At 40.3% G+C, this 14,965-nt stretch overlaps 1 protein-coding gene across 1 annotated transcript in view; it reads left to right on the plus strand.

Annotated features, from left to right (window-relative positions):
- LOC119824915 (cytochrome P450 2C25-like) overlaps positions 1-14,965 on the plus strand; it is a 32,785-nt gene that overhangs the window by 4,682 nt on the left and 13,138 nt on the right. The window contains exons 4-6 of the mRNA XM_038345502.1: positions 1,785-1,945; positions 5,227-5,403; positions 9,815-9,956. Of these exons, the coding sequence (XP_038201430.1) occupies positions 1,785-1,945; positions 5,227-5,403; positions 9,815-9,956 (480 nt within the window). The remainder of the gene's footprint in view (positions 1-1,784; positions 1,946-5,226; positions 5,404-9,814; positions 9,957-14,965) is intronic.

A 14,965-nucleotide genomic window follows, 5' to 3' on the forward strand; every position in this document is an offset into this window, starting at 1 on the left:
TTTCCAGGTGCACTCCCTTGTCTTCTTCTAATGCCTTCTCCACTGTCAAGTTGATAGCCTCTTTTTGTTTGATTATTGTTATGTATATATATATATATGTGTATTTATATATAGTTATGTACATACACACATATATAAACAACCTCTTGAGTAGTCTTTGTTGTTGGTTATCACAGATATGGTTTTGGGGCTGAATCTAGTTCTTACAATCTTTCTGCCTCTTCTTCTGTGATGTTCCCTTAGTCATAGATGTGGCAGTTATGATGTATTTGTTTCAGTTAATACTGGGATCCCTACAATCTTTTGGTATCTGTATTATGTCCAATTGTGGCTTTTGGTGATGATCTCCATTTGCTGTAAAAAGAGATCTCTTTAATAAAGAGTGGTAACTACATTTACCTATTCATATAGGGATATGATTCTGAATACAATTAAGAATTATGACAGTCAAGCAGACTAGGTAGTATAGTCTTTTCTAAGGTCTATCACCTCACTCGCCCTACACAGTTGTCTCAGTTTTGATGACATCCATCCTTCTCCCTCTGATTCTTCTCACCAAATATTGTTTTTTTTTGTAATTTTCCTTCAAAGAACAATTGTGCTTGTCAAATATTCTTCTATGTGTGACTTTCCACTAAAGCATGATCGATTTATCAGGGGCTACACTCTTGGAGGAAACTGGCATAATCATCATTTACTTCTTTTAAAAAATAAATATCATTGTTGCTAATACTGTATATATTGTGGGCTTCATATAAATGTTTCCCAGGAGTGTAACATGTGCTTTGAACACGCCTTCCTACCATCACCTCTTTGGCCACCCTATTCCCCGTTTTTTCTACTGCGTCATCCCCCAGGACTCTCCGTGTTAGCTAAAAAGATTGTTTTTGTATGTGTATAAATGTTCGCCTGCATATACATGTGCACACCACTTGTGTACCTGGCCACAGAAGTAAGAAAATTGTATCCTATTCCCCTGAAACTGGGGTTACAGAAAGTTATGAGCCACCAGGAGGCTGCTGACCACTGAACTTTGGTCCTCTTAAACAGCAGAAAGTACTCGGAAAGCATAACCTTGTTATGCTTTGTGTCTATCTTTCAAATACTGTGTTTGCTTCTTCTGGAGAAAATGCATCATTTTAAATGATGAAATGGGAAAATGGAAGTCCCTATCACTGCCCTCCTGTTGTCTCCCCACTTAGAATTTAACTGTGATATTAACGTTTTCATTTTATTTAGTAATGCAAACAAATCCACATGGAAGTTGCCATTCTTGAGATTACACATTATTCTCAAGTAACAAGGAAGAATTCTCCCCACATATTTTTCTTCTAATACCAGAACTCAACTGCAGTGGGGTTTCTCCTTCCTTGGATCAATACTTGCTTCTTTGGTTTACTCATTGTGGCTGTAGATATTTCAGGTATACACTCTTTTATTTTCATCTTAGTGTTATAGGGTCATTAGGTATTCCAGTAAGAAACTATTCTGTTCTGAACACTAGAAATTTTAGGTTTATAAAATGTTTTGTTTTCTTTTAAGTACCAGTTTAAAGTGTAAACATTGTTATATCAGATATGGTCTGTTCTTCAGCTACTGAGGATGAGACCACCTCAAATTTAAGATTAAAGTGATACGTTGATTCTACATATTATGAATGCTTAGCTGTTAAAAAATTGTAGATAGGATATGGTTTACAACTTCTAATGACTCTTTACCTGTTCACAAAACTAAAGCATCCTCTTTGTCCATTTTAATGGTATTTTTTTCAATTGTTTCTTCAGGTTCACCCTGTGATCCCACGTTCATCTTGAGCTGTGCTCCCTGCAACGTCATCTGCTCCATTGTTTTCCAGAATCGTTTTGATTATAAAGATCAGGATTTTCTGAAATTGATGGAAAAAGTAAATGAGAATGTCAGAATTCTGAGCTCCCCCTGGATGCAGGTGAAGTCAAGTTCTTTTCCTCCTGAAAACATATTTATAGTCTTTTATACTCAAAGATCTAATACAATATAGGATCATGAAGTGAGGTGGTCTGACAACACAGTTTTGAATAACGTTTTATGGAAAGAATATCAGGAAGGCAGGTCTAAATCCTATGCTATACAAATAGCAAAACTGAACTGGCAGTTTCCAGATTGGTTCAAGGCTGCTAGTTCTGTGTCCCTTGGCTTTCCGCTTGATATCCAGAGAACTCTTTGTATAAAGTATTGCATTCACGTCTGGAAGTGTGGCTAGTTGTTCACAGGACACTCTTCTATGCATAAATCTTATCTTTTCGACTGTTAAACACAACCTCATCATATAGCTGGGCAGGAATATTTTAGCTTAGAGAGACTATTCCATACAAGGAGAAAAATATTAATAGCAATGAAATCTGCCACAAAACGCTGAGTAGTTCCAGTGGTTTGATATGTTTGCTAGAATCCTAGTTGACAAATAGACAGGTTGAAATGAGGAGTGGTTTAATGCCGTGTGGCCCACATCCATCTTCTCAGAGTTGTCCTAGACTGAACTGGCATCTCCCACACTCTCCAGGAGAATGGCTGTGATCCAGGCTGCCCAGTAAATCAAGACCCCAGGCAGTCAGCACTACTATGGTGAGCAAATGTATGGTGTGGTAGGGAAAGCCAGAAAGAATGGTCCAGTGTCTTGTGGAGAAAGAGGAACATCTGAAGAGGTGAAACAGTGAGGACTGGGCTGAGGTGGGTACTTGGTTGCTAACCAGGGCAATGGTGATGCCACCAGGGTTCATGTCTGGGTGCATGGACCTGCTCCATCCTTGATCTGTGTTGATGTCCAGAGCTCTGAAACCACCTAAGGCAAAGAGGAAAGGGCTGTACAGGGTTGATGCTGTCACTCACTGTCTGAAACACTAGGGAGAATGGGTCCTGCCCCTCCTCCTGGCAGCACAGCAGAGCCTGTTCTGTTGGTAGAGGCGTGGTTGAGCCCGGCCTATGAAGCTGAACTTGGTGGATTTGACCCTGACCGCCCCTCATCTGTCCTATGATAGCATGGGTAGGGGAGAGATGCTGCCCACTGAATCTGGCAGATGGGAGAGCTGTCTAGGAGGTCATAAGATCGGGAGAGTTGCCTTTACCCCCACCAGCTGCAGAACAAAGAGAGTGGAGCCAGTAGCTTGTTTGGGCAGCACAGTAGAGTCGACCCTGTTTATAGGGGTATAGGCGAATCATCCCCGAAGTTCTGAGTGTGAGAGAGCTGGCCCCACTCCTCATCTCTCGGGGGTAGTATGGTTGGAGGAGAGATGTCCCCTTTATCATTATCCCTTCAGTGCTTGAGGCAGATGAGTGAGCAGACCCTCTCCCCTTACCAGCCGCTGCACTCATTAAAGAAGGCCCTGCTTCTAGCCTGGGCAGCACAGTAGTGACCATGTTGTGAGAGGCACAGGTGGGCTGGCCCTGAGGTTGTGAGAGTGGAATAGCTGGCCACACCCACTAATCTGCCATGGAGAGAAAGATGTCCTTCTCCTCTTGCCACTGCCACTTGTGTTGTGCAAGAAACCTGACACTCCTCCTCACCAACCTCAGCACCTTTGAAAGCTGATCCTGCACCTCCACAGGCAGTAAAACAGAGCTGACTCTATTGACCCTATTGATTGGGGTGCAGGGCTGCAGGTGAACCAACCTAGATAATGTGAGTATGTGAGATCTGGTCCCTCCCCTCATCTGTCTTAGGACATTATGTGTGGAGGAAGGATTGCCTCCCCTCCTTTGTAGCCTGTGGCAGGTTGCAGGGCTGATCCTGAGGTCAGAATATTAGGAGAGTTGCCTCTGCCCTTTATCAGCTGCAGCACTTGGGAGCATGGCGCCTGAACCTAGCCTGGGAAACAGAGTAGATCTTGCCGGGATGGTGTAGGTGTGGAAGAGCCAACACTGAGGGTGTGAGAGCAGCGCCTCGTTATAAAGGCTGAACTTAGCCAGAGCAATGCCAGAGTGTTCATCCTGATCATGAGGAAAGGGAGAGAGTTTGGGAACTGGCCAACAGTACTACTACCTAGGCTCAGATCTAGGGTTAGGAGTTGATTCACCTCAACATCCATCCCATCTGTGATCTGTTGGAGTATGTGGAGAAGCTGGTCCTGCAGAGTTAAGGCTGCAAGATCTTCACAGTGCAGGGCAGCGGCAGGATATGTAAGATGCCCAGTAAGGGCCATGTATTGATAGCGTAGCTGCAAGCAGAGACCCCAAGGCAGTCAATGACTCCTTGCAGTGAACACTTGCCAAGCAGTGATATATGAGTAAAAGGGTGTACTGCCTGACGCACTTTGTCACAATACAGCTTCCATGATAAAACTTTTTTCTTTTTACTCTTAAATTTTACTCTATTTTATTTTGGGGGGTGTTTAAGGACTGCGGGCAGATGCATGAGGATATGAAAGTGAATGGGATCAAGATGCATGATGTGAGGGACACAAAAGTAACTAAAAAGCAAGGTAAAAATAGAATGACTGTGATCATAGAGAAACCCCTAAAGGCTATGCCACACTTTTGCTCTCAAAGTCTCTTGGAGCCCCACCCACTTCTAGTTATTTATTCCATGTCATAGGCTAGTTTATGAGAGTTAAATCTGCATGTGCTACTCTTTTGCTGTAAATCAAGTGGCCTCACTCATTTCACTACTGCCATCACCTAAAAAGTATAAACAATAGTGATTTACATCATGTCATACTTCAGACTTGTAGAGAATAAATGGTATAAGCCATCAGTCAGTTTTCACAAATAATCTTTATATTAAAAAATGATTCATAAATTTTGAAACTTGATCATTATATTTCATCATTCAGGCAGGAAATCCCTCCCTCTTTAGGTCTCTCCATTAACACAAAGAATTGCTATATGCATGAAATAAAATACCTCTTCCTTTTGCTGAACACTATTTTTCATTCATTTCTGAATCTATAAATCCATGTTGGTCTTGCTATATATTGTGGATATATGTGTTTCCTTATTTAAAAAGTTCTTTGGCAAGTACTGGAGAGATGGGTTAAGAGAGTGTGTTGATCTTCTGAAGGACCTAAGTCCAATTTTCAGCATCCATTGTAGATGGTCCAAAACCACTAGCTTCAGGTGATCTTTTTGGCCTCCAGTGTCCCCATATATACATGGCACACATGTGTATACATGCATACATACCCTATATACATCACATACATGAATAAAAGTAAAACAATACCTCTCAACAAAAAAATTTCTCTAATTTTGTAGGTCTGCAATAATTTCCCTTCACTAATAGACTATTGTCCAGGAAGTCATCACACAGTATCAAAAAATGTTGATTATGTCAGAAGTTACCTTTTGGAAAAAATAAAAGAGCATCAGCAATCACTGAATGTTGCAAACCCTCGGGACTTCATTGATTACTACCTGATTAAACTAAAGCAGGTAAAAGAGTAATATAAATTTATTTATTGTCTGGGTGTGTTGTGGTTTGTTGAACCCTGAAATGTTTGTCAGAGACGATTTAAGTCAGTATCATTTGAAAAACAGTTTTAGTATTTATTATGTGTTGGGATGCACCGTATGGACACTGATAAGATAGAGGGAAGTTTGTGAACTAGAACATATTGGCTTTGTTCTTTAAAAATTATAGCTGAGAACAGTGATTCAAAGGGGCAAATAATATCGGAAAAATTCTAATCAAGTAGAAAATAACCAACTATCATGGCAGTGTGAATACTGGCACCATAAATGTGCATGTTGTGTGGCAAGAATTCCTGCATGTCTAGTGAATTAAAATAGAACTGGCCAAATTGTTACTTTAAAAGGATAGATACAGGAGTTAGTTTCAGAAGGACTGAGTGATGCCTAGAGAGGTATGTGGTGGAAGGAGAAGGTGTATGGAAGAATGAGGCTTTGAGTACAAGTTCAAGTTAATTGTCACCAAAAGGGGTTGAGAATTAGTGTCGACTGGGTATCCTGACAGCATGAACTGCATTGGCATTGTGTAGTTTAGTGAAAAGATATTTTTTCATGGAATTTTTTTGAAACTCAGAAAAAAACAGTTGAGTCTAGATTATTAGGTTTGGTGTCGACATTGATTCTACTCCACGGGTCTTATGTAGTATACTTAATAACCGGGCATCTGAGTGAACCGATGTTGCTGGTTTTTTGGGGCCAGACTATTTTTTTCTAGTTTTTGCCTTTTATCTGGCTTTTAGAGACAGGGTTTCTCTGTGTAACAGTCCTGGTTGTCTTGGAACTTGATTTGTAGGCCAGGCTAACCTCAAATTCACTGAGATCTGCCTGTCTCTACTTCTCAAGTGCTGAGATTAGAAGCATGCAGCACCACTCCCTGGCTAGTTTGGAAGCTATAGCTCACAGAATTAGTCCACGGAGTGTGAAGTGTATCGCACGACTGCAGCACTGAGTGTGAAGTGTATCGCACGACTGCAGCCCAGTTTCACATACATTATGTTGGTACCTTACGTGATTACAAAGCACTGCAACTTCCAGCTCCTTTTAGTTGGAAAGCAATCCCTTACCATGATAAAACACACCACACCACTACTGATCACTCCTTTCTGTTCACACCATCTTTAGCAGTTGTTGGTGTGGTTTCTGTATGTACAGACTTGCCTGTGATGAATGGATCATCTACACTGGCTCAGTATATGTGGCATCCAATTTTGTTTTCTTGCACTTGCATGAAATCTTGGACATTCATCTAACTTCACCTTGTTTCACTTCTTCCTACTTTTTTTTTGCAGCAAACTTCATTTTCATGCATTAATAGCACAATGCATTTATTCCTCACTGATGGATATTTGTTTTATTTTGGCCTGAGGCTTCTCTAAGCTATATATATGAACATATATTGACATCACTTCCTCTGACTATATCACCACGACTGGGGTTTCTGAGTCAAATGATAATATCTTTATAGTTTTCTTTTTTTGAGAAACTGCTTAAAAATTTCACATTAATACCATATTTCATATCTATAAGATCTACTATTTTCCAAATAGCCGGCAGAAGTTGTAATTTTGAAACTTAATTATTAACAATTGAAGTATGAAGTGGTACCTCAGGACTGATTCGATTTCTATCTCCTTAAACAGTGACAATGATATCTTTTAATGTGCTGTTTCGCCTTTTCATGTTCAGAGAATTTTTATTCTAAAATTTTTGCCCATTGGACTGCTTGCTGCATGGAGCTATGCAATTATGTATGTATGTAGGTAGAAATCTATCCACATAAATTTCCATCCTGTAGGTTGTCATTTGCACATTCTTAGTTATGCCTTGAATGCATTAGCACTTTGTTGTGGATGGGGACGTGTTTTTCTAGGTTTTGATATTTTGGTCTGTAATCTATGAGTCCAAATCATAAGGAATGAGGCTTACCATGTGGTTTACACTCCTAGCATCTTCCTTTTCACGTATGTAATCTGCTGTCTGTCATCATCTGATAAAGACTCTTCCTTTAGATGGAGCAGTCTTGGAACTCGGTTTTAAAACATCGGCTGTAGTTAATTTAGGTTAACTCCTTGCTATATGATTTGTATGTCAATACTTCATTTCACTCATTACTGTAGCTCTGCAATAAGATTATTAAATAATCATTCTATGTTTGAATCATTTGTTTTATTTTTATTTTTTGCAATATTTTATTATTTTTTTGAGAATTTCATGAGATGTAATTTTAACATAATCCTCAACTTTCATTACCCTCCTTTCCATCCTCTTAACTCTTCTAACCAAACTTAGTGATTTCTTTTTTCCCCTTTTCAGCATTGATTCCAATGTCTGTTGTTCACCTAGCCTCTGGCCTGACATGTAATCAAGCTACTGGGGTGGGGCAATCATTGTAGGAAATTCACTACCCCTTCGCAGGAACTAATCATCTAGAACTGGGCTTTCTTATTTTCTCTCCCTACATTGTGTTGTGTTTTATCTGATGGAGCCGACACAGTTTTTGGGCAGGCTGTCACAGTCATTGTGAGTTTTCATGTTCATCTGTCCTTTTGTGTCCAGCAAACACAGATTCCTTGATGTTATTGATCAAAGATGATTCTTACATTTCTGCCCCCTCTTCCACAAAGATCCTTAAAACTTCTGGGGAGGAGTATGTTCTTGGTGCGGGACAATTGTCTATATTCTGTCAATTATATTTTAAATAAATGCTGATTGGCCCATATCCAGGCAGGAAATATAGGCGGGGAAACCAGACAGGAAGTAGAGGCAGGTCAATGAGAACAGGAGAATTCTGTGAAGAGGGAAGCTCCCTCTGCAGTCCTGTCCAGACACAGAAGAAGCAAGACCTGACTATGCCGCTGAAAAAGGTACTGACCCATATGGCCAACACTGGATAAGAATAATGGGCTAATATAAGTTAAAAGAGTTAATGAGAAGCCTGAGCTAATGGGCCAATCAGTTTATGATTAATGTAGACTTCTCTGTGATTTCTTTGGGACTTAATGACTGCGGAAATGGGGCAGGACAGAAACCTCAGACAACATGTTATGATTTAGGGGTGATCAGGGCACAATGCTTTATTCTGTGTACATTGAACCATTGGGTATCTCTGTATTAATTGCCATCTCATGAAAGGAGAAGTTTCTCTGATCATAAGTAAGAGCTTTATGTTCTATAAATATAGTAGTAAGTCATTAAGAATCATTTTAAGACTATGCCCATTAGTCTATTAGAGTAATAGATTTTTTTGTTTGTTTTTTGAGACAGAGTTTCTCTGTGGCTTTGGAGCCTGTCCTGGAACTAGCTCTTGTAGACCAGGCTGGCCTCGAACTCACAGAGATCCATCTGCCTCTGCCTCCGGAGTGCTGGGATTAAAGGTGTGCGCCCCCACCGCCCGGCTTAGATTACTAGATTTGACCACCAATTCTAAGACACCCAACAGTGACAGATATGAGTCTTATGAAACACGGTGGCTCTTAGACCCAATCTGTGCTTATATCCAAAGAATTCCAGCATAAGAAAGGCACCTGTATATTTGTGCTTGTTTCCTGCTGTGTTTCTCAAAATAGCTGAGATAATCAATCTACAAGACATCAATGGATTGATGGATGGGTGGATAAGAATTGTGGGATACACATGCAAGGATATGTTACTTTTAAAACTAAGAGAAAATTTAGTAATTAATGCATTAAGATTAAATAGGTTTGTTTTCCTCAGGGACAAAGAACCTTATTACAGACCCATTTAATTTAATAGAGAATGCTCAGAGCTAGAGTCAAATGTCTTCCACTATTCTTTACTATATTTAGAACACAGGCCTTCATTTTTATGTATGAATCTGTATATCCCAAATTTAGACCTATCTCACATTATTCCTCTTACAGTTTTGAGAGGATAGAATACACAATGAATATAATGTTTCATTTATGTTTTAAGGCATGAGAGTACAAATCTGTATATGTTTAAGTGCAGATAATCACATCATTGCAGGACTTAGGCTAGTCAGGAATTTAGGGTGAAATTGAAATTAATAAAAATCTGTGCCACAGACTTTGAAATTATTTGTTAATTTCTTATTTACTCTACATTCAAGGTATCTTTGTTGGCATCAAACTAAAATAAAAATTTTGTTAAAATCTTATTATTATAAAACTTGCACATAATTAAAACACCATGCCAAATTAAATAGACCCAAAATCTATATGACTCAGTAAATTCTATAGAGTTAGAATAACCATTTGGAATGAATGTTAGGAAGTTTTATTTAAATTTTACACTTTCAATAATAAATATATAAATTTGCTTGAAACTGTAGAGTCATTGTAATCAGATGTTCTGATAAAGAATTTATCAAATTATTGCACCAAATTATTCTTAGGCAAGCCACGATCAACAATCAGAATTTACACTTGAAAATCTGGCAACGACTGTGTTTGACCTGTTTGGTGCTGGGACAGAAACAACAAGCACAACACTGAGATACGCTTTACTGCTCCTGCTGAAGCACCCTGATGTCACAGGTGAGGACACAGGTAGTGACCACAGTGTTCCTATAAGTGTTCCTATAAGATGCTGGAAAGACTCTGCTAGCGTCCTGTGTGTTGTTTTTCTTAGAGAAGTCTCAGTCCTTCAACTTCTATGACATTTACTGACTGTAGTAAACAGCATGACTAAGAGAAACAGACTGTAAGAAAAACAATCAAATTCTAGTCAGTGTCTGGGATTTCTGGAGGGTAATCTGAAATAGGCACGACCAGCATACATTGTCCTTTGGGTACATGTCCTTTTCTTCTTAAGTTATGTTTTTAGGTCAGCTAAAACCTTCTAGTTTTTCCTTCCCTCCTCCTCCCCCCTCCCTCCCCTCCTTCTCCCCTTTCTCTCCCCTCCTTCTCCCCCTTCCCTCCCCTCCCCTCCCCCAATACCTCCCCTCCCTCCCTCTCAAGGCCAAGGAGCCATCAGGGTTCCCCACTCTATGCTAAGACCAAGGTCCTCCCAACTCCCCCCAGGTCCAGGAAGGTGATCGACCAAGCTGAGAAGGCTCCCACAGAGCCCGTCCATGAAGAAGAATCAGAGCCCAGAGCCATTGTCCTTTGCTTCTCAGTCAGCCCCCGCTGTTGGCCACACTCAGAGAGACGGGTTTGGTCGCATGATCCATCAGTCCCATTCCAACTGGAGTTGGTGATCTCCCATTAGTTCTGTCCCACCGTCTCCATGAGTGAACGCACCCCTCTCGTTCCTGACTTTCTCCCTCATGTTCTCGCTCCTTCTGCTCCTCATCGGGACCTTGGGAGCTCAGTCCAGTGCTCCAATGTGGGGCTCAGTCACCTTCCCCATCTGTCGCCAGCTGGAGGTTCCCTCACGGTCCTGACTTTCTTTCTCATGTTCTCTCTCCTTCTGCTCCTCATCAGGACCTTGGGAGCTCAGTCCGGTGCTCCAAGGTGGGGCTCTGTCATTTTCTTCATCTATCGTCAGGTGGAGGTTCTATGGTGATATGCAAGAAATTCATCAGTATGGCTATAGGAACTGGCCTTTTCAGGCTCCCTCTCCTCAGCTGCCCAAGGGACTAACTGGGGGCGTCTCCCTGGAAACCTGGGAACCCCTCTAGGGTCAAGTCTCTTGACAACCCTCAGGTAGCTCCTTAAATTCAGATATATGCTTCACTGCTCTCATATCCACCCTTCCTATATCCCAAGCACCCCATTCCTCCGAGCTCCCCCCGCTCTCCCCTTCACACTTTTCTCTCCCCATCTTCCCTTGGCCCAGTCTTGCCCAACCCTCAAGTTCCCAATTTTGCCTGGCGATCGTGTCTACTTCCAATATCCAGGAGGATTACTATATCTTTTTTGGGAGTTCACCTTCTTATTATCTTCTCAAGGATCCCAAACTTATAGGCTCGATGTCCTATAATCATGGCTAGAAACCGAATATGAGTGAGTACATCCCATGTTCATCTTTATGGGTCTGGGTTACCTCACTCAGAATAGTGTTTTCTATTTCCATCCATTTGCCTGCAAAATTCAAGATGTCATTGTTTTTTACCGCTGAGTAGTATTCTAGCATGTATATATTCCACAGTTTCTTCATCCATTCTTCCACTGAAGGGCATCTAGGCTGTCTCCAGGATCTGGCTATTACAAATAATGCTGCTATGAACATAGATGAGCATATGCTTTTGTTGTATGATTGGGCATCTCTTGGGTAGATTCCCAATAGTGGAATTGCTGGGTCCTGGGGTAGGTTGATCTCGAATTTCCTGAGAAACCGCCACACTGCTTTCCAAAGTGGTTGCACAAGTTTGCATTCCCACCAGCAATGGATGAGTGTGCCCCTTACCCCACAACCTCTCCAGCAAAGGTTATTATTGGTGTTTTGGATTTTAGCCAATCTGACAGGTGTGAGATGATATCTCAAAGTTGTTTTGATTTGCATTTCCCTGATAGCTAGGGAGGTTGAGCATGACCTTAAGTGTCTTTTGGCCATTCGAACTTCTTCTGTTGAGAATTCTCTGTTCAGTTCATCGCCCCATTTTTTAATTGGGTTAATTGGCATTTTACCGTCTAGTCTCTTGAGTTCCTTATATATTTTAGAGATCAGACCTTTGTCAGTTGCAGGGTTGGTGAAGATCTTTTCCCAGTCAGTAGGCTGCCTTTGTGTCTTAGTGACAATGTCCTTTGCTTTACAGAAGCTGCTCAACTTCAGGAGGTCCCATTTATTCAATGTTGCCCTTAAAGTCTGTGCAGCTGGGGTTATGCATAGGAAACGGTTCCCTGTGCCCATTTGTTGTAGAGTACTTCCCACTTTCTCCTCTATCAATCTCAATGTGTTCAAATTAATATTGAGGTCTTTAATCCATTTGGACTTGAGTTTTGTGCAAGGTGATAGATATGGATCTACTTTCATTCTTCTACAGGTTGACATCCAGTTATGCCAGCACCATTTGTTGAAGATGCCCTCTTTTTTCCATTGTGTACTTTTGGCTCCTTTATCAAAAATCAGGTGTTCATAGGTTTGTGGTTTAAGATCCGGGTCTTCTATACGATTCCATTGGTCAACTTCTCTGTTCTTATGCCAATACCAAGCCGTTTTCAATACTGTAGCTCTGTAATAGAGTTTGAAGTCAGGGATGGTAATGCCTCCAGAAGTACCTTTATTGTATAAGATTTTTTTGGCTATCCTGGGTTTCTTGTTTTTCCATATAAAGTTGATTATTGTCTTCTCAATCTCTGTGAAGAATTTTAATGGGACCTTGATTGGGATTGCATTGAATCTATAGATTGCTTTTGGTAGAATTGCCATTTTTACTATGTTGATCCTCCCAATCCACGAGCAGGGGAGATCCTTCCATTTTCTGGTATCCTCTTCAATTTCTTTCTTCAAAGACTTAAAGTTCTTGTCATATAAATCCTTCACTTCCTTGGTTAGCGATACTCCCAGATATCTTATGCTATTTGTGGCTATTGTGAAAGGTGATACTTCTCTGATTTCCCTCTCTGCTTCCTTATCCTTTGTGTATAGGAGGGCGACTGATTTTTTGGAGTTGATCTTGTATCCTGCCACGTTACTGAAGGAGTTTATCAGCTGTAGGAGTTCTTTGGTGGAGTTTTTGGGGTCGCTTATGTATACTATCATATCATCTGCAAATAATGAAAGTTTAACTTCTTCCTTTCCAAATTGGATCCCCTTGATTCCCTTATGTTGTCTTATTGCTATTGCTAGAACTTCAAGCACTATATTGAAGAGATAAGGAGAGAGTGGACAGCCTTGTCGTGTTCCTGAATTTAGTGGGATAGCCTTGAGTTTCTCTCCGTTTAATTTGATGTTAGCTGTCGGTTTGCTGTAAATAGCTTTTATTATATTTAGGAATGACCCTTGTATCCCTAATCTCTCCAAGACCTTTATCATAAAAGGGTGCTGAATTTTGTCAAATGCTTTTTCAGCATCTAATGAGATGACCATATGGTTTTTTTCCTTCAGTTTGTTTATATGATGGATTACATTAATAGATTTTCGTATGTTGAACCAGCCCTGCATCTCTGGGATGAAGCCTACTTGATCGTAATGGATAATTTTTCTAATGTGTTCTTGGATTCGGTTTGCCAGTATTTTATTGAGAATTTTTGCGTCCATGTTCATGAGTGAGATTGGCCTGTAATTCTCTTTCTTGGTTGAGTCTTTGTGTGGTTTAGGTATCAGGGTAACTGTAGCTTCATAGAAGGAATTTGGCAGTGACTCTTGTGTTTCTATATTATGAAATACCTTAAGGAGTATAGGTATTAGGTCTTCTTGGAAGTTCTGGTAGAATTCCGCATTGAAACCATCTGGTCCTGGGCTCTTTTTGGTAGGGAGGTTTCTGATAACAGTTTCTAATTCTTCGCGACTAACAGGATGATTTAGAGCATTTACCTGGTCCTGGTTTAACTTTGGTATATGGTATTTATCTAAAAAACTGTCCATTTCTTTTACATTTTCCAATTTTGTGGCATACAGGCTTTTGTAGTAAGATCTAATGATTTTCTGAATTTCCTCTGTGTCTGTGGTTATGTCCCCCTTTTCATTTCTGATCTTGTTAATTTGCGTGTTCTCCCTCTGCCGTTTGATTAGATTGGCTAAGGGTTTGTCAATCTTGTTGATTTTCTCCAAGAACCAGCTTCTTGTTTCATTGATTCTTTGGATTGTTTTCTGTGTTTCTATTTTGTTGATTTCTGCCCTCAGTTTGATTATTTCCAGTCTTCTACTTCTCCTAGGTGAGTCTGCTTCTTTTTTTTCCAGAGCTTTCAGGTGTGCTGTTAAGTCACCAATGAGTGCTTTCTCCGTTTTCTTTAAGTGGGCACTTAGTGCTATGAACTTTCCTCTTAGCACTGCTTTCATTGTGTCCCATAGGTTTGAGTATGTTGTGTCTTTGTTTTCATTAAATTCAAGAAAGACTTTAATTTCTTTCTTTATTTCTTCCTTGACCCAGGTGTGGGTCAGTAGTTGACTGTTCAGTTTCCATGAGTTTGTGGGCCTTCTGGGGGTAGCATTGTTGTTGAATTCTAATTTTAATCCATGGTGATCCGATAAGACACAGGTGGTTACTAATATTTTTTTGTAACTGTGGAAGTTTGCTTTGTTACCAAGTATATGGTCAATTTTCGAAAAGGTTCCATGAGCCGCAGAGAAGAAGGTATATTCTTTCCTATTTGGGTGGAATGTTCTATAGATGTCTGTTAAGTCCATTTGGTTCATTACCTCCATTAAGTCTTTCAATTCTCTGTTAGGTTTCTGTCTGATTGACCTGTCCATTGGTGAGAGAGGAGTGTTGAAGTCTCCAACTATTAGTGTGTGTGGTTTGATGGCTGCCTTGAGTTCTAGAAGTGTTTCTTTTACATAAGTGGGAGCTTTTATATTAGGGGCATAGATATTCAGGATTGAGACTTCATTCTGAAGGATTTTTCCTGTTATGAGTATAAAGTGTCCCTTTCCATCTCTTCTGATTGATTTTAGTTTGAAGTCAACTTTGTTGGAAATTAGTATGGCCACACCCGCTTGT

Source organism: Arvicola amphibius, chromosome 1, assembly GCF_903992535.2.
Source record: "Arvicola amphibius chromosome 1, mArvAmp1.2, whole genome shotgun sequence".
NCBI lineage: Eukaryota > Metazoa > Chordata > Mammalia > Rodentia > Cricetidae > Arvicola > Arvicola amphibius.